At 47.2% G+C, this 26,350-nt stretch overlaps 1 protein-coding gene across 9 annotated transcripts in view; it reads right to left on the minus strand.

The window, feature by feature from the left end:
- Positions 1-713: 713 nt before the first annotated feature.
- The window catches only part of PRDM11 (PR/SET domain 11), a 48,759-nt gene continuing 23,122 nt past the window's right edge, over positions 714-26,350 (minus strand). For 3 of the 9 annotated variants that reach the window (XM_058421037.1, XM_040067996.2, XM_058421038.1), the window contains exons 6-10: positions 23,345-23,628; positions 21,630-21,777; positions 14,584-14,771; positions 10,825-11,475; positions 714-9,965 (exon numbers count right to left, since the gene is read on the minus strand). In XM_058421037.1, coding sequence (XP_058277020.1) covers positions 7,801-9,965; positions 10,825-11,475; positions 14,584-14,771; positions 21,630-21,777; positions 23,345-23,628 — 3,436 coding nt within the window. In that variant the 3' untranslated portion in view covers positions 714-7,800. The other 6 variants (XM_040067998.2, XM_040067997.2, XM_058421039.1 and 3 more) reach the window with 5 other exon arrangements.

Raw genomic sequence — 26,350 nt, forward strand, 5'->3', positions numbered from 1 at the left:
CATCAGCAAGCTCAGTGTCAAAAGAGAGGAATCCAAAGTTAAGTCAGCCCTCTCTTTTAAGGACAGCAAAAGCCCAGCTCCCCCTGGATTTATAGCATTTAGAGCTCAGGAAAAATCTCTCCATCCTTCAAAACAAACCAGGCACATATGCAAAGTTTTGTCAATCCACATTACAAGCCCACCACAGCAAAACTAATGATAATGCCAGTGTACCTGACTAGAAAGGGAGCACAGAGCCTCAAGGACACCCACTCTGCATCCCTACCCAAAAATAGTATGTGCTGACATAGCTGCCAGGGCTGACCCAGTGCAGCCCTGGGCTGCTGGGAGGTGCCAGCTCCTGGTCTGCCTGCTGCAGCCTTGGCACAGCACCAGGATAACCCAGCCCACGAGGAAACAAGGCAGATCCATCACCGGACATGCTAGACCTGCTCGCCAAGGTGAGGACTTTGAGGGGCTGCAGTGACACGCAGCATGTCAGGGAGCCAGTCACTCAGGAGGAAGAACTACCAGCACCGCAGGGGGCTGCAACTGACGCCTCTGGATTAATCAGCACTGGATCTGCTCTTCATAGTCCTGGGCTGAGGGAAATGGGAGTACATCAGCTTAGATGCCCTCTGACTGGCAAAATTACATTAACCTCCAACAACAATTTAAAGAATTAGCAACAAACTTGATAAATTTAAATTTTTTTTTATTAACAATCATTTTACATTACAAGGATAATATGACAAAAGGAAAGTTCTCGTGTACATACTATGATATATCAACATAGCTCTATTCGTATCCAGTGTCCTAGGTCCTTTCACACAGGTACTATAAAGCATAGTCTGTAAAGTAATAACATTTTAATGTCTCCAAAAGAGTGATATTAACATATTAATACATATATAGTAATAGACGTCTAGATATTTTTCTCTCATTTCATATGTGTGTGTGGTGGGTGAGTGGGTGTGGGTGAGAGATCGCTTGAAACAGTTCAGCAGGGCTGTGCTTGGATACGGATACGGAGAGATTTGAGACAAAACCTCGTTTTCTGGAAGTAGAAATGCATTTTTGCTAACTGTCAGGTGAGTCTATGAGGATGCCATGACTGGCAGAAAACTCCGTAGCCCTCCTATAGCATTCGGGACATTACAGCATATGAGACGTGGTTCCCCCGCGCAGCCCAGCGAGCTTATTCGACATGAGGTGCAGTGCATGGGAGCCCCTCGCCGGCCGGCAGCACCACCAGCAGGGCGGGTGGGCGGCGAGGCCGCGGGCTGGGCCTACGCGAGCGTCAGTGGCATCGGAAGGAGGGGGCTGGAGTGAGAAAACTGTCTCTGAGGTTTGTGAGGAACAGGTGCCGAGAGCTCCCCGCCGGCGCGGCGCGGCTGAGGGGCTGCGGCAGAGCGGGGAGCCGCCGCCGGGCAGGGGCGGCTGAGGTGGATTACCAGTTGTGTGGAGGAGGGAGGCCTGGGAGAGGGCACTGAGGTGTGTGACAGGGCTTGGGGGCAGCTTGCACAGCGTCTGCTCAGGCAATACCAGTGTAACGAGCCATTCGGATGTCGGAATTACAACTCACCCTCCTCCCGACCGAAGCCAACAAATAAAACGAACGGCAAGGAGTGCAGTTGTTGCCAGGCCTGGTGCGGAGCTGCAAAGGCAAACGTCCGTGCTTTCCCTCCAGCCCCTGTGGGGAAGCAGTTCGCTGACTGACCACCTGCTGCCAGACCGGCCAGAGGCACCTTTCAGGTCCTCTCACGCGTCAGCCAAAGGCTTCAGGATGCAGCGGGGCCAGTGTCCTACGAGTGGGTGCGTGAAGGGAGGGATGGAGGGATGGAGGGATGAGACAGCTGTCCATCCCACAGGCATCAGCAGACACTCAGGGAGGGCTGGTTCACTGCCCAGATCCACCCCCATCCCAGCACGGAAATGCTGGTCATGGGAGAGCAGGTGTCTTTTTGCATGGGCAGGGTAAGAGGGCTGCACCCTTTGGTGCTTCAGCCTGGCAAGGTCCGAACGCTGTGTGCTGGGGCCCAAAGGCACACAAGCGACACCGACCATGTCTTCCATACAATCACATCATTCCCTTTCCTCCAGAAAGCATCCCTGGGCCCCTGGTCAGGCAGGCTGCTCACAGGCTGAGGAGCGGCTGTGAGACCTGAGGGAGCGGAGTGGCTCCTGCAGCAGAACAGCGGCCAGCCTAACCCAACAGAGCTGAATGCACCTTCCCAACCGGGATCGCGCACTCTCATCCTTATCGCTCCGACTTCACGGTTCCTTCTCATTTGCACTGTTCCAGCTCCATACACTATCCCTGCCACCTCCAACGGCGTGGCCGTAACCCTTCCTCCACTCAAAACCGCCTTGGCTCTCCTGCTGCCTTTGTCCCAGAGCCACAGCGGTGCTGCTGACCGATGCCCACAAGTGCACTCACGCTGGTGCCACGCGAGCGCTGGCCAGCACAGGGTCTCCCTGGCAGCGTGCCGGCGACTGCTGAGGAATGCCAGGTGGAACAGCAAAAAGCCACGTTTCCACAGCACCAGTGCCCGCAGTTGCCAGCCGCATCCATGCAGAGAGACAAAAGTGCATATGAGGGTGGGATATGTGTCTGTCCAAGCATGAACACACAGGACCTCAGCAAGAGGCTTTCTTAGGAGAAGGACACTCAAGCATTCTCCCCTACCAAGACATCCCACTATTAAACAAATCTTATTTATCACTTGGTTAACATGCCAGCAAGGAAATCCCTTGCCCTAAACACAGCCAAGCCCCTCTCCATTGAGTGCTATCCATAAAAATGTAGGCCTCAGTGTATGGCTAAAACCATCCCAAAGTCCAAAGTCTTCAGTGTTACGTGCCTTGTGCTAGAACACAGGGCCAGCCTTACACAAGGGTGGTTGAGACTATCTCTATATTATATCTTTATATCTATCGAAAACATAGAAATATATAAATATATAGGATTTCATTTATAGATATATAAGCACGTGATTTTAATCTTTTGTACTGTGTGTATATGTACTGGGATGTGCGTATATACAATATATAGACCATATGCATATGTACTGTATACATACACTAGCTTACATGCACACACATCATATGTGTCTCCAAGGGAGACAGGAATTGCATAGGCATTACTGCATTGGATACAATGGCTGGGGGATTAACGTACCATTTCTCTGCTTTTAAGACCTCTTTTGACAGAGCTGAGAGGGGAATCTGCAAAAGCAGAGGCTGTTGCTGCTTATTTGCAAGCCAGCTGCCCAGGCACTGGTCAAACAAACAGCAATCCTCATGAGATAAGAAAGGAGGGGGAACTACAAAGACCCTGCGGGCCATCTGGTTGAGTTTGTGCTGTGAGAAAGAGATGGACCGAGCCTGAATCATGACTGAAGAATCATACCAGCAAAAGCATGACCAGCACGGGGTACGTTGCTGCAGTTGGCTCAAGACCCAAGGCAGACGCCACACGAGGACCATGACCACCTTGTTCCCTCGCAGCCCCCGTAACTTCCGTGTACTTTTGCAGGTATGAGAAGAGCTTTGGTCTCTTGTGAGGATTATCCCTGCTGAGGTCGGTCTTGTGGCTGGAGGGCCCAGACCCCTGTGGACACAGGCGAACCCTGCAGAAGGACATGTCTAAATGTGCTTCACAGATTTCTGCTTCACAGCAGGGTAAAAGAGGCAAGGAGCCTGAGCAAAAAGGGAGGAAGGGAAATTGGCAACCAAAAATCCCACGGGCTAGAAATACAAACCCGAGGGTGTGGAGAAGTGTGCATTATTCACAGTCAGATGCCATAGCTAAGATGCAGGGGAAGGAGACAATAAAGAGCTCATTCAAGAAAAACTGAACCCTCTGTCTTTGTAGCCTAAACAGTTCAAGATGCTGTGAGCAACACGTTCAAAACAACTCTTCTCGCTCTCTCAGCACAACAGGAAAGGCATTGATTAAACCCGATGCACGGCAATCTTGGAGCCATGGAGGCCTCCCTCAGCACCCTGCTAAGCCCTCCCCATGCCTGCTGCTGCCTCCTGGCCTCACTGTAACCAGGCGGGGCCGAGACAAAAACAGGGCACAGAAATGCACCTGAGTCTGGGAATGGCTTGGGAGTCCTGGGAAGCCAGAGGTGCTTTGCATTGATATTCCTCCCTACTCCATCTTGTCTATGCTGGTAGTCGTGTTTCCATCCACAGACTATCCATGAAAGTAAGAGCGACAGATCTGATATAGGCAGGTTAACCTGGAGGGAAAGCTTGCAAAGCACCTGCTAAGCCCTAGGACAAAGGCTAGGTTTATTTTCTGATGTGCGGGTAACAGGGAATTATGTTGGAGGAGCTGGGATAGGCTGGGCCGGGCCAGCTGCACTGCCAAGCTCTTGCTATCCCCATCACCAATGTAAGGGGCCTCTGACCTTCCTCATCACGGGTATCCACAACAACCAGTGGCAGAGGATCACTGCTTGCAAGCAAAGTTATTTGCTAAAGGAACAAGTGCTCTGCCTGTGTCAGCTGGCTGCCAGAGAAAGTCACCACATGCTGCACATTTCACTGCACCATTAGAAAGAAGAGCTGCCAGTGAAAGGTGTCACTGATGAAAGCAGGATTTGCAAGTGAACCAAAGGGAAGGAGTGACAAATTCGAAGAATAATTTCTTAACAGGCCTCTGGCAACTCCTACCTTACCATTTCCTCCCCAGTGGCAAAAGTTAGGAGGTTTAGATCAGGATTTGTAAACAGGCCTCTTGGGCTGCTCAGCAGAGGCCCTGGTGGAGCATTCCTCTCTCCAAAGGTGTTTGGAAACAGTCCCCAGATGTTCCTCCCCTCTGTGTGAGCCAGGCACTTTGATGGGCCGCTCTGCCATGGAGCTTTTGCTGCTGCAAACAGAAAGGCAGGTGATTTTTCCTCTCCACCCATGAAGAGCTATGGAGTTCTATGGATTCTATGATCTATGTTCACCTTGCCCATCTCCAGTCGGAAACTAATGGAGCAGCAGTTTTTCTATCTTTTTTACCTTTTTACGTCTCCTCAGGTTTTAAAAAGGAAGGGAGCCTGCCACTCCCTGGCAGGCAGCAGCTCCAGAGCTCTGTGGCAGCACTCTGCACAGAGTCAATTCACCACACCTGGAGAGCCTACGAGCGCCTTGTGTAGAGGACCCTGCTTTATGGTCAGGCAAACAATCATCCAAAGCTGGCAGAGGGCTTCCAGTTTAAATTTTACTCCTCTGCATGAACGCATCAGTTTGATCACATCAATTATAAGAAAATACAGGAAAACATGAAAACAAAGCCATTTTTCATGCTTGCTAGGTGTGTCATATCAATGCCCCTATGTTGCAACTGTGTGATGCCCTGACCTAGCTTGTGACATTTCCATGAGGACCGCAAGGAAGAGCACCCAGTGCCTGCACCCCTGGTGGCAGCTTGGCAGCAGGTGGGTGTCCCTGGCGCATGTGCCCTCTCCTGCCTGAGCCAGCCTCAGGCTGCACATGCTGTCAGAGGTAAGGCAAGGGTTAAGTGCTACAGAAAGTGCTGACCAGCCCTCGCTGGCCGGCCTGACCAGCCCTCACTGCTACATTCACAGGGTCTGCTCTGCTTCGCTTGGACCGTCTGACTGAAAGGCCCCGTTTTACAGCCAAGGGGCAGTGTCAGGACACAAGGACAGGCCACCACTTGTGCTTTGGGTGGGCTCAGTCCCTCCTCAGTCCCACAGGGACAGAGGCAAGCGCTTCCAAAACCCTGACCAACACCAGCCTAGCTGTTCCTGCAGGATCTGAAAGCTCAGCCAGTCCACGGTGGCTTGGCTGCACAGCTCTGCCAGTGCTGGGTGTGAAGTTCTGCTGAAGGCAAAGGGGCTAGCAGGAGGTGAGTGAGACCTAGGTAGAAGTGTGTGTTTTCCCGGGGAAGACAGTGCGTGAACCCTGGCAGTGAAAGTGACTCAGAGAGAGATCGGTTCCAAACATGCTACATCTCCATTGAAAACAAACAAAAAAAGTTTAAAAAATAAAATAATATTATATATATATATATATTTATATAAATGAAAAGCTATCAACTAGCAGCAACGGTTCTAGAGATATCTTAGCACCAAGACCAAGGGCAGGGGGGTAACAGGAGAAAGGAAAGGTTCAGTGTTGCTGATACCACCATCATGTTTCCAAACAACACAGCTTGGCACAAAGCTCATCCCTCGGAGAAGTGAGAACATGGACACCTTTTGGATAACATGTCTCACTCCCACGATGGTCTGGTCAGGTTGGTGCTGTCCATGCCACATCAGCAGGGCAAGGCACTAGCATCTGTGGAGTTTTTGCACCTTTTTTGTTTGTGTGGTGTTTTGGTTTGCTTTTTTTGTGGGTTTTTTTTTGTTTTTTTTTTTTTTTTTCTCTTTTCTAACCTGAAGTGATATTGTGTGGATGCCTGGAGCTTGTTTACTTTAAAAGAATAAAACAAAGAAGAGCCCCAACCCCACCAAACAATCTCTTTGTGATGGAAGGTGCAAGTCCCCCATTCACATTTCAGCTGGACTCTGCATTCCTTCAAGAAAGGAAGAATTATCTCATAGGAAGCAGAGCAACCCTTCTGCCTGCTGTCATCAGTCTGCTGTGCTGTGGAACATGTTACCTTGGTCACAAGAGAGTAAGTGAACCTTTGTAGGACATCACACATGAATATAATCCAAGATAATCTTGCATTGATAGCTCCTGCCACCAAACTGCAGCAGGTTTTTCTTTCAGTCATTCCAAACAAAACAAAACAAACAAAACAAAAGCCCCACAACAATCTAGGATTATAAAGACATAGTATAAATAATGTAAATTAGAATATAATTTTTTAAGCCTTTGAATCTCTGCCCAGAGGTGGCTCTCGACTCATTGGCTGTCTAGCTTCCACAGCAGCCCTGGTTTTGAATGAATAGTTGTATATATATATATATATATATTTATCTCATACAATATAAAAATATAAATGCAAAAATTTCCCCCTGCCTTCTCGATTTTGCTATTTTATAGTCTGCACATGACATCATGTTATAACATACATATGATAGACTGGTACTACGGTTATCATAAAAGGAGCTGAAAGCCAAGTATTACTCTACAGCCCAAAGGTAGGGAGAACTGAGAAAGGGGCATCACAGTTTAGTGGAGGCATTTGTTTCTAAATCAGAATAAAACCCCAAAATCATGCCCCCAGTCCTTCTCTCCTGTCATTACTCTTTTGAGTGAAGAAAGCTTCCACTCAACTGAAGAGAACTGGGTGGAGCTGGGGGCAACATAAACACACGGGACGCTCTGTCAGAAACCAGAAATCTGATGATTGCCAACAAAAGGCTCAAATGGCTCAATAACTGGGCTGAACAATGGAAAGAGAGGCAGAGATTGAAACCGAGGGGAAAACAATCAAACAAACAAACAAATAACCCCAAAACGAAACAAAACAAAACAAAAAACAACCCAGCAAACTGACAAAACACATACAAAGGAAACCGCTGGGAGGATAAGGCTGACAAAGACCCGTTGTTTAGCTTATAGGTTGTTAGGTTTGAACATGTAGAGTATGGCCCCAGCACATGCTTCTAAAGAATGAAATGTTGCCACCTACATTGCAGCTGCCATGGTTGGAGACACCAGTAAATGTCTAAACATTGTCTCAATCTTTAAAATTCTGCTTAGCTTCTATCAGACGCACATCGTCTTAACTTTTAAATTTTCAGTGTGGGTTTTTCCTTAATATAGATAATATATATATTTTATATAATATATCAAAGTTTAGAGTATAGATTAAAAAAATTATCTGATCTGAGGCATTCCTTCCTAAATATCAGGGTAAAACTCAGAGCCGTGGTCCATGCTCTGCAACATCGGCTTCTGGTCAAGAGATGACATCCTGCTCAACATTTCGGCCGAGAGTGCGTAACTATTGCCTGATTTCTCCTCGAACCAGCTATCGAGTGCCCTTTTGCAATCAAAGTTGGCAATGGGCGGCCCGTTAACAGCAATCGTCAACAGGTCACTGAGTTGCTCCAGCGTGAGCCGAGAGCGGTTGTTCTTGCGCACTCTCTGAAGGGCGGTGCGCCCCTTCTCACAGCAGGCCGAAGAGGTGGGAAGGACTTTGAGGATCTGAACTATTTTATTTAGGAGGGGAAACCTCTGCTTGTATTTACAAATGTGACTGAGCAAGTCTTTAAAACCATTTTTGGTATAATAATCCACCTTGAGTTCTCGCCACTCCATCAGCAGACTCCCTCGGGTGTCCATCCCCTCTCTGCAAACCTCTCTGGAAAATGATGGGACTGTCTCCAGGTGTTCAAATATTTGTACCATATCCTCCTTCCCGTAGCTCATGAGTTCATCAGTGCTTCTGGGCCAAGCTGCAAGGTCAAATACCTGACAGGCCTTCACAAATGTCCGGCTGCGGGAATCGAACCTTTGGGCTAGGATCACCTGGGTCTTCTGGCAGATCTTTTCTCTGATCGACTGGAATTTGGCTTCAGCCACCCGTAGATTTTTCACAGCAATGCCATTAAAGCTTTCACGGAAGTTTTCCTCAAACTCCTGCAAATACTCCCCAGGGGAGTCTGCTAGCCGGCTGATCTCCTGGATGGCCTCCTCTATTTTATCATCCACCTGTGACACAAGAAGGTACTCCCCTTGGAAGACGTAGGCAAGGCGTGAAAGCACAGCAATCACATCCAGCAGGAAGTAGATGAGTTTAATCGACTGGTAGTCCATCAGGAACTGCAGGAGGGCCAAGGCAATGGCAGAAGCATCTGCCCTCTGGGTCTGACCACTGACATCTTTGAGATGGGCCACAACCTCTAGGTAATCCTTGATGAGAGCGTTGAGCACGTTCTGCTCCCCAATGATCCACTTCACCGCTCGGATGTCCCCCAGGAATTCGGTCTCCTCACACAGAGTGGCAGCAGTGACCCTTAACTCGCACATGAGTCGAGGGGAGTAGCGATAGAAACTGAGCAGTTGCTTCAAATTGTTTTCTAGCTCCTCCAGACATGGTAGTTCCTTCCCACTAATGGCATCCAAAATTTCCAAGTGGGGCCTATGCACCATAAAGGGAAGGCAGAGAAGCCAGGGCAAGGTCTTTCTGATTGTCATGAACAAGTTGGCTCTCAGGCTGGCGGTAATGTTAGCACCATCAACTCCCAAGCCAATAGTTGGCTTCTCATCCTGCAATCGTATTCCCAGGCTGGAAAAAGCCCGATCTAATGCTTGGAGGTAACTATCTGTTGTAGAAAAGCCGAGTTCCTGAAGAGACAGGAATTCAGTTGCTGGAGGCCCATCGCTGCTTGTGTACTGCACATAGACCGCAACTGTATCTGCAAGCAAGTCGTCACTCTGCCCATCCAGAATGATGCTGAGGAAGGGCGACTGCCGGATGCGCTCAACCAGGTCCTCTCGGAGAGCCCGGGCGATATGGTGAATTAAGATCTGGCAGTCTCCTTCATTCATGTACTGATCCACCACCTTGAGTTCACACTTTCTCAGTAGTTCTGCCAGAGGCCGAAAGTCGTAGTAGGGCCTGCCCTCCAGGGCCAGGTGGTAGGCTGTATTGAAGAGCAGGGTCATATTTCGGCACATCTCTTCTGTCTTCTCTGGGTGCATCCTGAGCTTGTAAAGCTGCAGGCACTTCTTGTGGAGGTTGCTCTGGCTGTGAAGCTTTATTGTGTGTATCTTGAATTGCTTGGAGCCAATGATGAAGGCTGACGTCCGAGAAGATTGCACTGTGTACTGCCTACAGACATGGCACCACATCTCATTCAGCGTCGGGGAGTACCGCAGAAACCAAAATTTTTTAAGCCACTCTTGCTTGAACCGCCGTATCCTCCGTCCTGTGGCAGAAGACATCTTGGAAGGCTCATCTGTAGCAGCAATCATGTCATTGGAAACTGACTCGTCAGCAGAATCCACCTCTTGGTCATCGTCCTCCATGATGGTGGGAACTGAGATGATGCTTTCTGAAGCTGTAACAAAAAAACCAAAAAAGAATGAAAAAAACAAAAAAGGTATTTACAAAGTTGTTGAGCTAGATAAGCATCCTGCTGGAGACAGTAGAGCACTGTCCAAAGAGCTGGCCACAACCTCTCTTCTCCTGCCTGCAACCTCTCTTCTCCTGCCCACAATACATTATGGATGGAATTTGAAACATGACTTTGAAAGGAAAAGAAATCAATATTTCTGCATAAGAACTTTGTCTCCAACATGCCACAATGAACAGCAAAAATGGACACTACATCCTGGCCACTTGAACAATACACTGTGTGACCCAAATTTTCCTTTTACTGAAGGCTCCTGGCTGCTTGACAGCATGTTCCTGGGGGAAATTAAGTATGTCTTCTGAAAGGGACACGTGGTTGTGTTAAGGCAGTGGAGGAAACAGAGAGAGATTTCCAACAAGGGACACAGCAGGACATAATTTCATACACAAAGAGAGCACATTTCAGTGTTACCAGAGTCATTCATACTCTCTTAGTAGCATGTGAGGCTTTGTGGAGGGGCTTCCGCTGGAAGAGAATGCATCAAAAATACAGCAAACAAACTGTCTGCAATGGAATGTCTTTATTATTGGCAGTGCATTATCAATTACAATAGCAACAAATAGAGCAAATTGTCATACAGAGTCTTTCCCAGACAGTGTTTTCCACTGTACCCACAGCATCAGCTCCTGGCCCACCCAGTCACAAAACCAAAGAACCTTCCACAGAACCACAGGTTTATCTGAATATTCAGAGCAAAATGCTTTAGATGGGTACACAGCACACAGGCATCTCACTACTCTCCTTGGGCAGGGTTTGGAGAATGCTCTAACTTGGCAAGGCTTACCTGTGGGGTCTGAGAACTCTTGGAGCTCGGGTACCTGGGGCGGTAACACAGCTGCCTCGGGTAACTTCCCAGATCTCAGCATGTCTAACTCAGCCTGCAGCTCCCGGATTTTCTTCTTCAGCCGGATGCAGTTAGGGCAGAAGGATGTGGTGGGGATTTCATGGGAGTTGCCTTGTGCAGAGGCCAGTGACAGCTCGGTTGGGCTGTCTGCTTTAAGTGACAGGGGCTCTTCTTCTTCGTCTTCAAGGATGCTCATCTCCTTGGCCGAGATGAAAGAGGAACTGTGAGGGACCTTCCATTCCCTCTCGCTCTGGCTCCTGCTGAGGCTCAGGGAGCCGTGCTGCATGGCACTGCCACACTGCTCAAAGATGTCTTCAGCCTGGTATTTAGATGCTCTTCTGAGGGAAAGTGGTGTACTTGTTGCTAACTGGTTTTCTTCAAACTTGGCAGATTCCAAAGAAGCCTCCAGGACATCTTTGAAGATGAGGTCAATTTTTTTTTTCTTTGTTTGGGGGTGGGATTCCCCCTCATCACAGCTGCGCTTGTAAGGGCTCTTCCCCTGCTTTAAGGTAGTGAACTGGAGTGCTCCCCTTGCATCCTCTTGATTTTCAACATTCTTTTCTGACTTTTCATTCTGTAACATTTTGTCTCCTAAAATGGAAAATGAGGGGTGGGGATTATCACTGGGAACCGAGCAACATCCTTCAATCTAAAACTCAAACAAAAAAGAACAAAAAGGCAGACTGAATCCCTGCAGGTCTGCATGTTATGTTACAAGCCAGGGAACTGACACAATTCAGTGGAAACTAAGTCTTGCAAGAGGAGAAGCCCCGTTAATGGGCATGTTGGCAAAAACAGAGACAGTCCTGGGTAACCACAGCACAGTAGAACCCACACATTTCAAAGAGAAGAGAAACTACAGGCAGCTTGTTTAACCTGAAGGTATAACCAACCTGAGTTGGAAGAGGACTATGAGGTGAGTGACTGATCATGGTAGAAACTATACCCAGAGCCTAAGTGCCATTTTGGCTGGCTGGAAGTTCTGTGCCTGTTTTGACTTGGTAAAAGGTATCAAGTGTACAGCAGTGCAGTGAGAGATTTACACCATTTCATGACAACCCCAGTGTCTGTGCACATCATGGCACAAAGTTTGCAAGCCCCTTTACTCTTGTTCAGTTTGGAGGCTGCTTCAGAAATGCAAAGGTAAAGGAGTAAACACAACTTGCACACTTAAAACCTAAGGTACACGTTGTCAGCTGAGCTACAACGGGTGAATGCCCTCCAAGGATGGGACATCTAGCTTGTCCTGGTGGAGTCTGAGAGCATGACCATTCAGTAATCGAAAAAAAAAATATTAAAAGCAACCTCATACAAATTATTAATTGCTTAAAATAAAGGGAATAGCCAGATTTCCTTACCTGGAAATTCAAAAGACGATAGGTTTGGCTCAATTTCCATCACTCTTCTATCTTGTAAATAACTTCAAGCATTGATGGCTTCCCAAACAAGACGCTGCTTTATGCTGATTTTTGGTTTTGTTTGCTTAAAGTGTATTCATGCTTTCATAAGAGTTATGGAGCAAAAGCTACCATTCCCTCTCTAAGGAGAGCAATGCTAAGAATGCAGAAAAGATGCAAGACTTGAAACAGTTAGAGTAAGGCACTGTAAAAAAGAGCTAGTCTGAATGGATGGGATTTTGCACTGGGTTTGGATGCTGGCTGGGAAACCCAGCCACTTCTTTAGGGAATCCATAACAACAGATCTCATTTTCAACACATTGATGAGAATTTCTATGGACAAAGCTTTCAGTCTCTCTCTTAGTATTTCCCCTGTTATGGAAACCACAGCAACTACTGTGAAAGGTAGGGATTTAAAGAACAGGTTCCTCTTTCTCAGTGATTTTTCCCCCAGCTAGCTGAGTGCTTCAGCCCAATGGAAAATCTAGAAATCACAAGATGATCCCTCATATTATTGGTCTCAACTCCAATGATGAGGTGGGTCAGAAACTATCAACAGAAACAAAACCCAGGAACCATGTAATTTTTCTGTGAATTCATAAAGTGTGCCACTTCATTTGACAGACTCATCTGCAGGGATTTGCAATCTTTTAAATAGAAAGTGACTTGACAGATTTTTTTGCTCCTTCCTGTGGGAAGGGACCACCTCCCAGTGCCCTCCCAGCTGAGGCTTTGATGTCTCTCACAAGTCTAGCAATGGCCCAGGTGATGTTCCATTTTAACAACATCTCTGCACCCTTTTTGTGAAGGCAGACTGAGCCCAGCTTGCAGCAGGATGAACTCACCAAGATGTCAGGGGGTTTCTGGAATGGTCTCTGTAGCCACATGAGTTTCTACCTGAGGGTGCATTAGGCTGTGTCAAGTTCTGGAGAGTCCTGAGGAGGATGTTCACCACACTTGTAGCACAGAGCAGGCTGTGAGTTACCATTTCCGCTCTCACAAACCATGACACCATGACAAACCAGGACTAAAGGCATGTCTACGTGGCAGGGCAATAGCTTGTAGCCTTGGTAGCCCTGTAGAGCAGCTGCTCCAAGGGCACAGACTGTCTCTTGCTGTACTTTAAGAAAGCACCAAGCCATCTGGATGACTAACGTGTGCATGCCATTGCAGCAAAACCACTGCAGCCTCTACCTAATCAATCACTGGTGTTCATTAACATAAAAAAGCAAATTCATACCAATGTTAATTCAGAAGTGGGAATTGTCCAAGTACAGCCACCAAGATGTAACACTGCAAGTGCATAACAACCCTAAGGTGATAGAGATAACCAGCTTTTTCAGGACATCTTGTCCACCCCATCACTGAAGAGGAGACACCTTTTACCAAGTCAAGGCAGCAACAGCAGCTGTGTAATAATATACTCAGGAATCATAATTACAAAGTTATATTCAGTGTGGCTGCCCCTCTGAGGCCCTATTGTTCTGCATCTAGCCTGGAAAGAAACGCTCCTAATTAACCTCAGGTATCAGCATTGTACAGATGAACAGATGCATTAGGAATTTTTGCTTTCCTCTAAAGCTTCCTATATTGCTGACAATAGATGGGCCCAAAGGACTGCTGGGTTTGTTTCAACCTTGCTACTCTTTACACAACAATTTTTATCCAAGGAAGAATCAGTCTGACAAGTACAAAGCCTCCTGTACGCTGTATACACATTCTAAGGTTGTGAGACTAAGGAGCTGATGTCGCGCTGATCCCAAATTATCTTTCTGAAGAAAGAGGAGATAAATTAAACGAGGAAAATGGACATACAAACACACCAAGGAAATCTCATTCATATGGACACAAAACCAGCCAGAGTTCCCTCAAACAGGCTGCTCACAAGAGCCAGAGAGAGCAGCACGTTCAGAGGAAAAACATAATGCTGTCTTGTAGGATCATCAGCTTGGCAATCTTCAGGCCAGAAAGTCTTGTGACAGGGGAGCTCTGTGATCCCTGGCATTGCATCAGGCCCTTGCAGCACACACACACACACAAAACATGGCACAACACAACAAATGACGTGACACATCACAGCACAAATCTTTCATGATCTCCATGACTGTGGGTTTCTTCTCCTGGAACACCCATCCATCTGTGCCAGGCAGAGCTGGGGGCTCTCACCGGGAGGTGCTCCACTTCTAGAAACGCAGCTCTCCTCACACAGCCTGTGCAAAACCTACTTCACCCACCACACTTGGCCCAACCGTGGCGCAGCCCAAGGGGATCAGGAGAGAGGATGGAAAGGGAAGGGACTCACCACTCGTGAAATTTCTGTTGATGGTTTCCTGGGACATACTATGCAATCGGTTCATGTAATCCTCACTGTACCAGACCCGCAGCTTCTCCCCGGGGTGGATGTCACGGCAGGCACGGAAATAAATCCTCTCGCTGTGCTGAAAGGCCATCAGGTTCTGCTCTCTCTCCTCCCGGGAGATGATGACGTACCTGAGGGCAAGGGGACAAGTCAGGTGTGAAGCACAAACTTCTCTCCTGTGCCCCCCCTTGCATCAGAATGACAACCATGAAGAAGCCAGAATGACCTTCAGAGAGAGCCATCAATACAGCCAGGCCGGAAAGCATGGAGTTAAAAGCAATGGTGTGCAAACGAGCATGGACACCCAGGGAACAGTAAACCAGTGGGGCCGCTTCTTGCTGGGGAAGGGGTGGCACAAATGCACATCCAGTCTGAAGAGATGTCTGCCAGCAAGGGTGACAGACTCCTCCAGACAGAAATATCTTTGCCTAGTGATGGAAACAAAGTTTCTGGACTCCCCACTGTCACTTCACATCCCAGGGCTCCCTCCCTTGTTCTCAGGAATACCTGGAATATGGCAGGGTTCCTCCGCCTGTCTCTTTCCCCAAAACACTACCTTCCTTTTTCAGTTGGTAACAGATTTGCTCGCTTCTCTCCTCTCAGGCAAGCAGAATTGAGATTCTAAGGACAGAAACATGGATACCTAATGTGCATGGGAGTATGTGCTGGTTGTCCAAGGACATGCCACTGTTGAAAGGTTTTGCACTTCAGAGTTCAGCAGAGTGTGACATAAATAAACCAATTCAGCTCTGCAGGTGGAAACCCCAGCACCACATTGTGGGGATCTCTTGGCAGTGCTGACAAAAAGATCACTTTCAGGGCATCAGATTTATTTTCTTGATTTGAAACAGCTACATTTCAGCTCAGGAGAAATGTATTTATTCCCACTCCAAGCAACTAGCCCTCTGTGCAACTTGCTAAGACAGAGATCTATCACTAGGGTCATATTATTTGCTCTCACACTCCTCATGTTCCTGCTAGAGGACAAGAAAAAGGCTTGGTAATACTGGTTCCAGCTTCCACCAGCATGAACTTACAACACCCAGCCAGGAAGGAGACCCCATCACAGCACGTGCAGACCCCAAAGAAGGCCTGAACAGCTCATGGCCAAAACTTATTTTTCTCTTATGCCATTTGCCTCTGATCAGCACTCCCTGCTGCAGCAACCTCAGCAAAGGCAAGGAGGCTGCAAGGGAGCATATGGCTCCTCTGACATCGGCTGCTATTAGTCCTTGCCTGAATTCCCTAACGTATATACAAGTATTTCTTTGGCTTAAGAAATCTGCCAAATCTTTTGAATATTCTACCTTCTCTAGCCATGTGAATGCACAGATAAAGACACAAGCCCACCTGCACGTGATCCCACTAACACACACTAATAAGGTCACAAACTTGGTGAAACTTCACAGAAAACAAGTCTGCCGTGGCAGTGTCTCAGACTGCCTGAGGCTCAAGCAATTCTGGTTTCAATGTTAAGCAACCATGCATGCGCCTGCAAGCAGTTGTATTTTTCCTAATGTGTGCTACCCGGGATTCTCTGCCATCTTCAGTAATTATTTAAACAGCAGACTGGTACTGCCAAAATTTGCTTTGATTAACCCTTATTTACTTCTGATCATAAAACAAACAACTTTTCAAGTACCAGTTTGTGTATTTGAGAAGGAAGAGAGACTTGGACCAGTGTGGTGGGAAGGAGGTCCTACAACAGCACACAGCTGCCAGGCTGATGCTTTCTGGGTGTTAGTGATCACTCCTCAAGAGGCGTATCAGGCCTTCAGCCAGCCATGAAATACACAACCCTTGAGACAGACCGATGTCCTGTGGTCGGTCTGATGCCTTGCAGCACAGGAGAACCTAGACGATGCTCTCTCCAGTCCAAGCAAAATGTCAGGATGCTTCCTACCACCAACTAAGGAGAGACCCTGCTCTGCACGCCACTGTCCAAAACAGACCAGGCTGCCCCTGTGGAGATTTACTAACGTAAAGTCATTCGGATATCCTTAATACAATATACATGACTTGCACATCCACAGCCTGTGGCACTGAGGAATTCATGCAGCAGTGGCAGGATGGTCTAATGCATTTTCAGAAAACTGCACTTAACAGTGAGATGTAGAAAATACAACTTTGAATGGGAAGTTAACAATTCCCACCAGAGCTCACTTTTATTATGAAGTATTTTGTTAAGCACAAGCAAAAGCTTTTTCTGTTCTCTGCTCTCCTTTTGCCTCTAAGCCCTGCACAATTCTGCCTGAGTATCCATCAGGTCTGCTGCCCACATCCTGTGGCTCTGGCGACCTCCTGGAGCAGCAGGTAGCTGGGAGGAGAGCGCAGGCTGGAGGGCATGACCTGCAGCACTGCTGCAACACTGCAGCAAATGCTGCCTGGCTGCTCATCCAGCCTCCTGCAGCCACTGACACAAGTCTCATTAGGAGCCCCCAGTAGAGAGTACTGGGATGATCCAGTCACAAACATGTTCCTTCACAGCTGTGCCCAGCTAGCAAGAGGTTTATGCTCCTAGTGAGGAAGCTTCCCATCTGTGATACTTCCCTGAGGTAAGGTAAATGGGATGAGATCATCCACACAAAAAACCCCAATTCTGAACCAGTGCTGTCCAGCCCCAGGCTCGAGCTTCCCCAGAGGCACATAAGACACAGGTTACAAAGGCCTGCATAAACCCACATTCCATCTGAGACACTTAGTGCCCCTGCACACCACGGCTGAGAGGCAGATGCTTTCCAAGGATGGAGAGTCATTCCACAAAAGGGCAGCCAGACTGGTGAACCAGGGGCACAAACTACCTGCTGAAGAGAGACTGCATGATCTGCCTTCACTCCTATACAACCCAAGGCCCAAGTGCTCACATCCTGAACAATCTAATCTTTCCTGCAAAGGCTGCATAGAGTCCAGTCCACTTCCCAACGCCAAATCCTCCATTTGAATTGAAGCAAGGAGGCTGCCTTGGTGTGGACACTCAGGACAGGCATGGTTAGGCTGACCCAAGCACTGCACACTGATGGGCAAAGCCCTGCTTGCAGAGCAGGTTTCCCAAGGGACTGTGATCCCCAGAGAAGGAGCGGAGTCATACTGCTCTTTTGGCAGACCCAGCTGCACCTGGTCCTGCAGAGAGGCACTGCCACCAGCCACAAATCCATCACTTCATGTCCTGTCTAGTCCTTGGGACAAGCCAGCCTCCAGAACACCACAAATCCTGACCAGGTTACTCAGGACCAGACATCACACCAGTGGAAACCAGTTTGATCCATCTGCAGCTCTTTGGGCCAGGATCAACCCCACAGCTGTCAGAGCACAGCTCCTTGCTCTGCAGGACCACCTTTCCCACAGACTCTTTAGCTAGCAGCAAATAAAAATCACTGTTTCATTTCTCTAAGCCCCAGCCTACTCAGGACACCAAATTCCCAAGTTTTGGGATGGTCAAGTGAGCATACCCAGAAAAATGTCAAGGTATTTTTCTGCAGCTGGGATCATTCCTCCCCAGGAGGGGAAAAGAGCCACTGGTGAGGATCCAGAAGAGATGGTGAAGAGGAAGGAGACCTCTGCAGCTGGAGGGAGGCTCAGGCTTCTCCCCTTCTCCTCTCCACTATCACCCTGGACTTGCCTCATGGCTCCCTGCTGCCCACTCCATAGCTCACCCTCCAGCTGGCCTTGGGGGGCTCCAGTGACACCCTGCCAGGACAGAGCACTGCAGGGAAAAAGCCACGGACCTTTCCCAAACCAACTTCAGGTCCAGAGCCAGGGCAGGAGATCCCATGCAGGAGAGCAGCCACCAGCCCAGGCTGATGCCATGGGTTGCCATACCCATAAACCCTGCCTCAGTGCTCTGATGACAAGTGTCTCCAGGAGACCCACATCTGTGACAGGCTTGTTACCAGCTCAGGCAAAAATTGTAGAGAAACAAACGACTCAACAGCATCTGTGTTAAAAGTGTTACGTATTTATTGCATTCTTAACAAAAATACTTTTAAAGAGAGAATTTTTTCAGCATGTACAAGAGATACTGGGGTTGAGCACAGCAGTTTGCTTTGACACAGACACTTACTTCAACAGCCAGTTAACATGACAGGTGCAGAAGTATCCTTTGCGAGCCAATACAGAAAAGCCACTCCACAAGGGGTCTACACAGGGCAGGAGATACATCCCCAGATCTGGGCCAATCTGTAATAGTCCACAGAGGAAACAAGGGGAGAGACCAGGCAGTTTATAGAAAACAAGATCCTTTCTTCTGACCAGTGCTCAGCCTATGGGGATATGCACTGAGAGCTGTGCATCCTGCACCAGGATTCTCTCTCTAAATAAATCTGTGTGGGCAAACTGATGGCAGCAATGATGCAAACTCCCTCCAGTGTCCAGCACCTGCAGGAGTCTCCTCCTTTGCAGACCTGAGGGTTCCCAGAAGGGATTCCCCTGGACAACATCAAAGGAACTAATCTTACCACTATATCCATGGGAGGACATCAGTATAGACCGTATCTTATAAAAATATAAAATACTAATATTAATATATAGCAGCAGCACTATATTGACTCAGAAAGCCTTTAACACATATTACCCTTTTTTCAGCTCTCTCTGATTCATAAATTAGATGCACTTCTGCCACATTTCCCAATCTTCCTTTCATCTGAAGAGAGACTGTGACTTTTGCAGAATACAAATGTTTCAACAGAAGCAGAAGGACATCCTCAGCAGAAGGTGAGCAAGTTCTGCCCTGGCCTGGCACCAGCACTAAGAGGAATGTCCTCTGCACGAAACCAGCTGGGTCATTCCTCAGAAATGAAGCTTTTTTCCTCGCCAGACCATTACTTCCTTGAGCAATCTTTTATTGCACCACTAAAAATAAATTAATTGAATTAGAATTACTGAACATCTTAAAAAAAAAGAAAAAAGAAAAAAAGAAAAGCATGTAATGAATACCTGACACAGCAGATATACAATGAATTTTTCAGGGAAGAAGCAAGTGCACTACACTTTCAAAGGAGAGGCCAGAGAAGTTAAAGATGATCCTTGAAGACCACACAAAACAAGCCATCCTTCTGCAACACTGTGCTGCCTATGTTCAGTTTCATGGAAGTTTCTGTAACTTTTTGCCAAGTCTGTAGCCCAGTCATGGCATGATGATGCACAATCATATTAACTGGAATAGTTTGGAGAGCACAGTGTGCTGTGTTGTTAACACCTTGACCCTTTTCCCTGCTGAAGTTAATCAGTATAATGGTCTGGGTTTTTCCAGAGATGGGGGTAGCATGCTAGATTCAGAGGTGCAAAATAAGTAGAAAACAGACATATCATAAAAGAGCTAGCACATACATTATTACCACCTGAAGTGATAATATTAAAGCCTAGTTCCAGAATCAGTGTTGTACATGGGAACCTCACACAGCTTTAGAGCAATTCAAATGTTGTAACACAGCTCTTTCTTGCATCTATATGGGGAAAGAAAGTACTGTAAAACCAATGTGTCTAAGATTTTAACCTATGTATCTGTGAATTTAGACTGCAAACTCTTCATGACAGGAGAACATAGTACAGATCCCACCCCAAATAAAACTAAGTGCAAAGTGGCTATACTGAAGCTAACTGAATTATAGTAAAACAATCTCTGGCTTGAGATCAGAAGCAGGCCCTACATCTTTTCTGGTTTCTGTTCAGTCTCTCACTTTTTGAAGGGGAGAGGTGGTTCAAATCTGAAGGTTTGACAACATGCAAGAAAATAATATGATACAATTATCTTTAAATGCTGTCATATTATTAAATAATTGTATTTTAACTGCAATTGTGAAAGGTAGGGGTTTCAGACTGGAGCAAACAAAAGTTGAACTCTTTAACACAAGCACATGTGGCATAGCAGGATCCAGGCCTATGCTTCTGTAACCCTTTTCAGCAGTCTAAAACCCCACGGTGCTCAGACCTGTCCTCAGAATCGTGCCTTCTTCCCTTCCCTGCACAAGCTCTGCTTTTACACTCCTCTCCCCAAAGCTGTAAGTCACAGTAAGTCCTGGATAGCCCACTATTGCTGAATGAAAGATAAAAGCAATGATCAGTAAGAGTTTTTAGAATCATAAGGCTGTATTTCTGCACACACTGCATATACTAATATTCAAGAAGATGATGGGAGTGCAGTAGTAGGATAAATTTGTGAGTTGATTGCAAAGGGATCTCTGTAGCATGCTGTTTCAGTAAATAATATTTCATAGGCATGGGAAGAGATCCAGATAATGATTTCTATTGCATCTCTTAGTTTATACAGCACACAAAGCATGGGGAGGCCAGTGAAAACTCTTAATCTCTATGAACCCAAAGATGTCCTACATTCCAAGCTCTAAGGTATTTGAGATTCCTCTCTGCCTTTGCAGAGGGCCAGTTCTGCAATTAGCTGCCATATTCATACTGCTCCGTTGGCCAGCAGGGGGATGGATGGATGGGTTGGGTCAGCTGCTGACCTTCCCCACAGAACACTGATACACATGGAGAAGCTACGTGAACATGCAACAGCTCAGGAAGGGGCATCCTTCTTTACTTTATAAGACAGAGACTAAAACTGATGTTTTCTTTTTCGTGACCTGGTGGCCCGTGCAGGAGTCGTCCGTTTTAGAGAGTTTTGGTTAGACTCTGCACTGGGCTCGGGGGGCTGTTCAGAGCAGGCTGCTTGCAGACAGGACCCTGGCACGACACTAGGATCTTGTGTCCTATGGAAAGCCCGGACCCCATCGCGTATTTCTGTCAGCGTCTGACACATCTGGCTGACCTGGCCGGCGAGGTCAGCCACGCTCTGGCTGACGGCATGCATGCTAGCGGCCATGTCCCTGTGAATGGCCACCAGCTCCTGGCAGAACTGCCTGAACAGGTCTGTTTGCTGTGCATGGGAATGGAGAAGCTGGCGATCGAAGCTGGAGAGGGGCGGGCTCCGTGAGCGGGGGTGCGGGGGTCTGCGGGCCGAGGTGGTGCGTGGGGATGGACAGCGCAGTTCCTGCCTTTGCCTGGCAGCTTCCGAGGGCTCTGCTGAGGAGGAAGGGCGAAGGAAGGAGGGCCTGGAGAACGGATTGACACCTGCGCCAGTCCTCTGCAGCGAAGCAAAGTGGTGCTCCTGAGAAGTGCCTGGCATCTCTTCTTCTTCATCAGCTTAAACAGAAGAGGAAGCATGAATTATTAATGAGAAATCCCTCTCAACACTGGCTTCTGTTTCAGGATACCTCAAAGAACATGGAAAAAGGGTTTTCCCCTCCCCCTGGTCTGCCAGATCAGACAAGCCTGGAGCTTCTGACGCTTAACCCAGCATACAAGTGCTGCAGTGTTAGCATCTGGGTGACAAGCTTAGCCATGAGAAACCCGAGAGTGGGTGAACCCAAGCTATTATAGTATTCTGTTCAGAGCACTGTTCATTACTAGAATATGAATCCATTTCAGACAGCAGCAACGACTTCTCTTTCCCAAACCCATAGGTAGCTAGCACTAATATTCTGGAGGGACACAGACTTCTCATGGAAAAATCCTACTCCCCCATTGTTTTTGACAGCCTCTGCACTGACACGAGCACAGATGTTGTATTTGCTGCTCTCAAAGTGTGCTAGGCCACTATGTGGCTTGGCATCACTAAGACAGATATAGCAGCAACAGGACCCCATGTTAATCGGGCAAATACACTCGATGCAAAATCAAAACTAAAGCAAAATGCCATGGGAAAATTTTCATTAGTCTGGTAAATACCCAGTGATGTGCCAGTTCACAGATATAGGTATGTGAAGAGTAAGAAGACACAAGGTTTCACCTGGTGCACCTGCCCACTATTTCCTTGCATAACCTGTATTCTTTCTCTCTCTGAAATAGTGCAACTGGCTTCCAAGATAGATGCAAAGAAGGACTAAGTCCCACCTTGTCAGTTCTGGAAGATTTTGCTCTGGCTTTCCCACTACCAACTTCAGACATGAGATCAGACCTAGTGTGGTAGACCAGCGCCACCCATGAGGTGTTAGTTGACTCACTTCCCAAGAAGATATCGCCTCTTTCTCTCCTCTGCATCCCTAAAACTCACAAACGAGAAGCTGGACTTCCACAAAAGAAAACTGTGTATAAAAAACTATGGAAAGAATCTGCACAAAGCAGCTTGTGGTTTAGCACTGGAAGGTGTCTGAGAATTGTGGTGTAAGATTAACTTCAAAAGCAGGGCCAACAGTTTCTTTAAAACCAGTGAAGAAGGAGTCACTAATGTCTACCTTTTTCAGAGCGTTCATGCTGAGTCTTCAGACCACTACTGAGAAATCATTAGTGGCTCAACCTCAGCAGTGAACACCAGTGATCACTGAGACCCCCCAAAGCTCTCTTGGAAGTGATCCATGGGTGACAGGCAGATGCCTCTCAGTTTGGTAGCACTGCTGTTTTATCAGGGTGAAGACCTCCTAATCCTTTACAAGCACTTTTTCCAAAGACTGGAGGCAGTCATACTTCAACTACAGATGCTCTCTCACCTGTAGGATTAATCCATACGTCTAATCAGATGACAGTATGGAAAAGAACTAGATAAAGATGATCTTAACTTGGAAATAATCCATCTCAACAACCACAACCAGCCACAGCAGAAGGACCTGTCTCGACAGGCAACCCAGCCATCTCACACAACACACAACGCTCTTCTGGTGTCAAACAGATATGCAAGCATAAGCCCAAGAGGTGTTAAGGCAGTGATACTTACAGCTCATTGATGGGCTGTCAACCACGTCCAGACGCGCTCTGCGGCAGCCGTGCCTCTGGTGCGACGAGTGCAGCGCCGACTCGATGGCTCTCTCGTGGGCGCTCAGGACGACGGCCGAGGGCCGCCCCGCGCTGCCGGGGCTGGAGAGGGACCTCTGCATGAATGCCAGTTTGTCCTTGGTCCTTCTCTTCATGTCGTCCCATCTGTGTTTAATGTCTTTTACAGACCTGGGGACCTGGCTGACGGATGTGATCTGCCTGGCTATGCCTTCCCAGATCTTGTCCCTGTCAGCATGGGATAGACGCATTGTCTCCCTCCCAAACAGCATGGCTTCATTTCGGGTCACCTCAGTGACCAGAATGTCCAGTTCTTCCTTGGAAAACTTGGGCTTCCTCTTTCGTTCAGCCATGTTCCTTGGGTTGAACATCCCGCAAAGCATAATTGGGTAAAAGGAAATCAGCGCAAAGCAAGCCCCTGCATCCAACCACTTGGCCAGTGCAGTACTGGGGCAGAGGAGTTTGGTGGGATCCAGCTCCCCTGACCCACAACAACCTCTCACCAGGAAAAGGCAGCTGTTTTGTTTTTAGAAGGCAATTTTCAAGCTTAAAAAAAATACCAAGCAACACTAGTGTGAAGGAGCCTTCTCAGCTTTAAAGTTAAAATTAAATTTTACACATCATCTGATGCCCTGACTTACATATGAGATTTTCAGTTCAGCCTCACATCACTTGCCACAGTTTGTGCACAGAAAAAAAGGTGAGAACTCGCAATCACAGCGGTGAATTGGCTTCTAATGTGACACTGCTTGAAACGTAGAGGAAATTTAGAGGCCTGAAACATTTCTTATTGTTCTACCTGGCACAACATGCAACAAAAACTTTTACACCACTCTTTCTGTTACAACTTGCACGATGTCATGAAAAGGCTACATTAAATTGTGGGGTTTTTTAGCACAGGTAGGTTTTGACTAGACTGGTGGGCAATTTCTGCAACTCGCTTCCCCTAAGGAAGGATCTCTTTTTTGAGCATTGGGGTACTCTACATCCAGCATTTGCCTGCTTCATAGCAAGCTCTTTTCACCCAGAACTGACTGGTATTTCCCATTGTTCTCAAAAGGAATGAGGCCACCCACTTGGTTTTCCTGGCTAGGCTTTCTGTCACTGCCACTGACGTGACCCTGCACTCAGCTTCTGGTGCTTCAAATGAACGACTTGTAGCCTCAGCCCATTGGGAAAAGGAGGCATCCGTCCTGAGAACAAACAGTTTTGTCCAAAGGAGGTGTGTGTTAATTTCTCCAGCCACAGTCAAAGAAAACTACAAAAATAAACAAAACATTAGTCCTGTGTTTTGTTATTTGGAAAAAAAAAAAAAAAAAAAAAAAGAGAAGGCAGTAGATCTATTCAATAAGGAAAGAGAAAACAGACTGTCTGAACCTACACAAAGGTGCTGACCCATGTTATTCTAGCTCCTTCCTAGTGGTGTGAACACTGTTCTTTAATCAATCTCACTGACACTGCTGCCTGTCGTTGGGGCAAGTGTCAGTTTGGTTAAAGCTGGAAAACCAGTAGGAGAAGCTGCTCAAATCCAGGCCACATCAGGGAGAGCTGGGACCTAAGTGCACAGATGCATTTCATGGGAACAAACATAAATGAATGCTTGAGATGCTGTCTTGGTGGAGCTTCATTTATAGAGAGAAAGAACGAGCATTTAGTGGAGATGGTAATGAAATGATGGAAAGCCAGCAAAGCACCTTTTACCCTGAATCTCAAAAAACCCCAGCGAAAAAACTCAACAAACTTAAAAGGAAAAAGGAGTTCCCCCAGCTGAACACGAGAAGAAGGAAAAGGCTACATAAAACATTGAGCAAGGGAACATTTACAGTCTGACTTTTATTGCATTCAGCAGAACTGGGCTTGGTGTATCTCCTGGTCAGGTACGCACAACTACACAGTACCATCAGTGCCTCCCTGAGGTGACAACAAACCTCCAGTGACAAGCTGCTCAGGCGATAAAGAGTAACCGTATTCTGCAAAGTGCTCTGGGTAGGGGTGAACTTGCAGAACAGAACAGCGCTCTCCAGAGCCACCGTGTCACAAACCTGGTGCCCATTCTTCTCTGCTGAACGCACAACTGCTCTCACCAGCAAAGCTGCACCAATGGGGAACCAGAGCCCTGTTTGCTCTTCCAAGGCAGGACATCCCCTCAAGTGCACTTAGGACAGCTTATGGTCGGCCTGGATATTCAGATTTTAGCGTTTCCACTCATACGCTCCAGCACGACTTCGGTCAAAACAATCTAACTTACATATTCCAACAGCAAACTTGCCACACTGAGTAATGAGCTCTGGCCAGTTTTAATCACAAAATCAATTAACGTTAGGTTCCTAGCAGCCACATCAACCTCTTCCTTATAAAAATGCAGACAGTATTACTATCAGAGGGATCTTTTTCTCCTCTAGCATGCTGTATGTCCTTAGAGGCATTCACTGATATTTGCAAGTACCTCTCTGGTGATGCCATGAAGGGTTTAGCAAGCTGCAGAGCAGCCCCAGCTGTGAGGCTGCGAATTCACACCTCAGCCTAGGTCAATCTGAAAGTGCAAGACACATTGAACAGTGGGCACTTAATGATTACCCCACAAAAATATCAATCAACTCCACTTGGCCTCTAAGAAACAAGCATGCAATTTTTCCCAGGGCTTTGCAGTAGTTTTTGGTTCGGCTTTTTTTTGCGAGGATCTCAGTCCTACAGTAATTTAGGATCCCGTCACTCTGCATAAATTTGACTCTGTACTAGATAAGAACATCTGCTCCACTTTCTGCAAGGTAGCAGAAATCAGTTTATGTCAGTTCGACAAAATGACATTCAAGGCTGGTGGCTTTTATTCACCCTGAACACAAGGGCAGCCACAGTAACCCTGACTGTTTCTTAAATGCTTATTTTTAAAAGATTGAAACAGCAGCTCTGTACTTAAAAGAACTACTAGTCAAAGTTGGTCCTGCTTTAA

This window comes from Hirundo rustica, chromosome 6, assembly GCF_015227805.2.
Source record: "Hirundo rustica isolate bHirRus1 chromosome 6, bHirRus1.pri.v3, whole genome shotgun sequence".
Classification (NCBI taxonomy): Eukaryota; Metazoa; Chordata; class Aves; order Passeriformes; family Hirundinidae; genus Hirundo; species Hirundo rustica.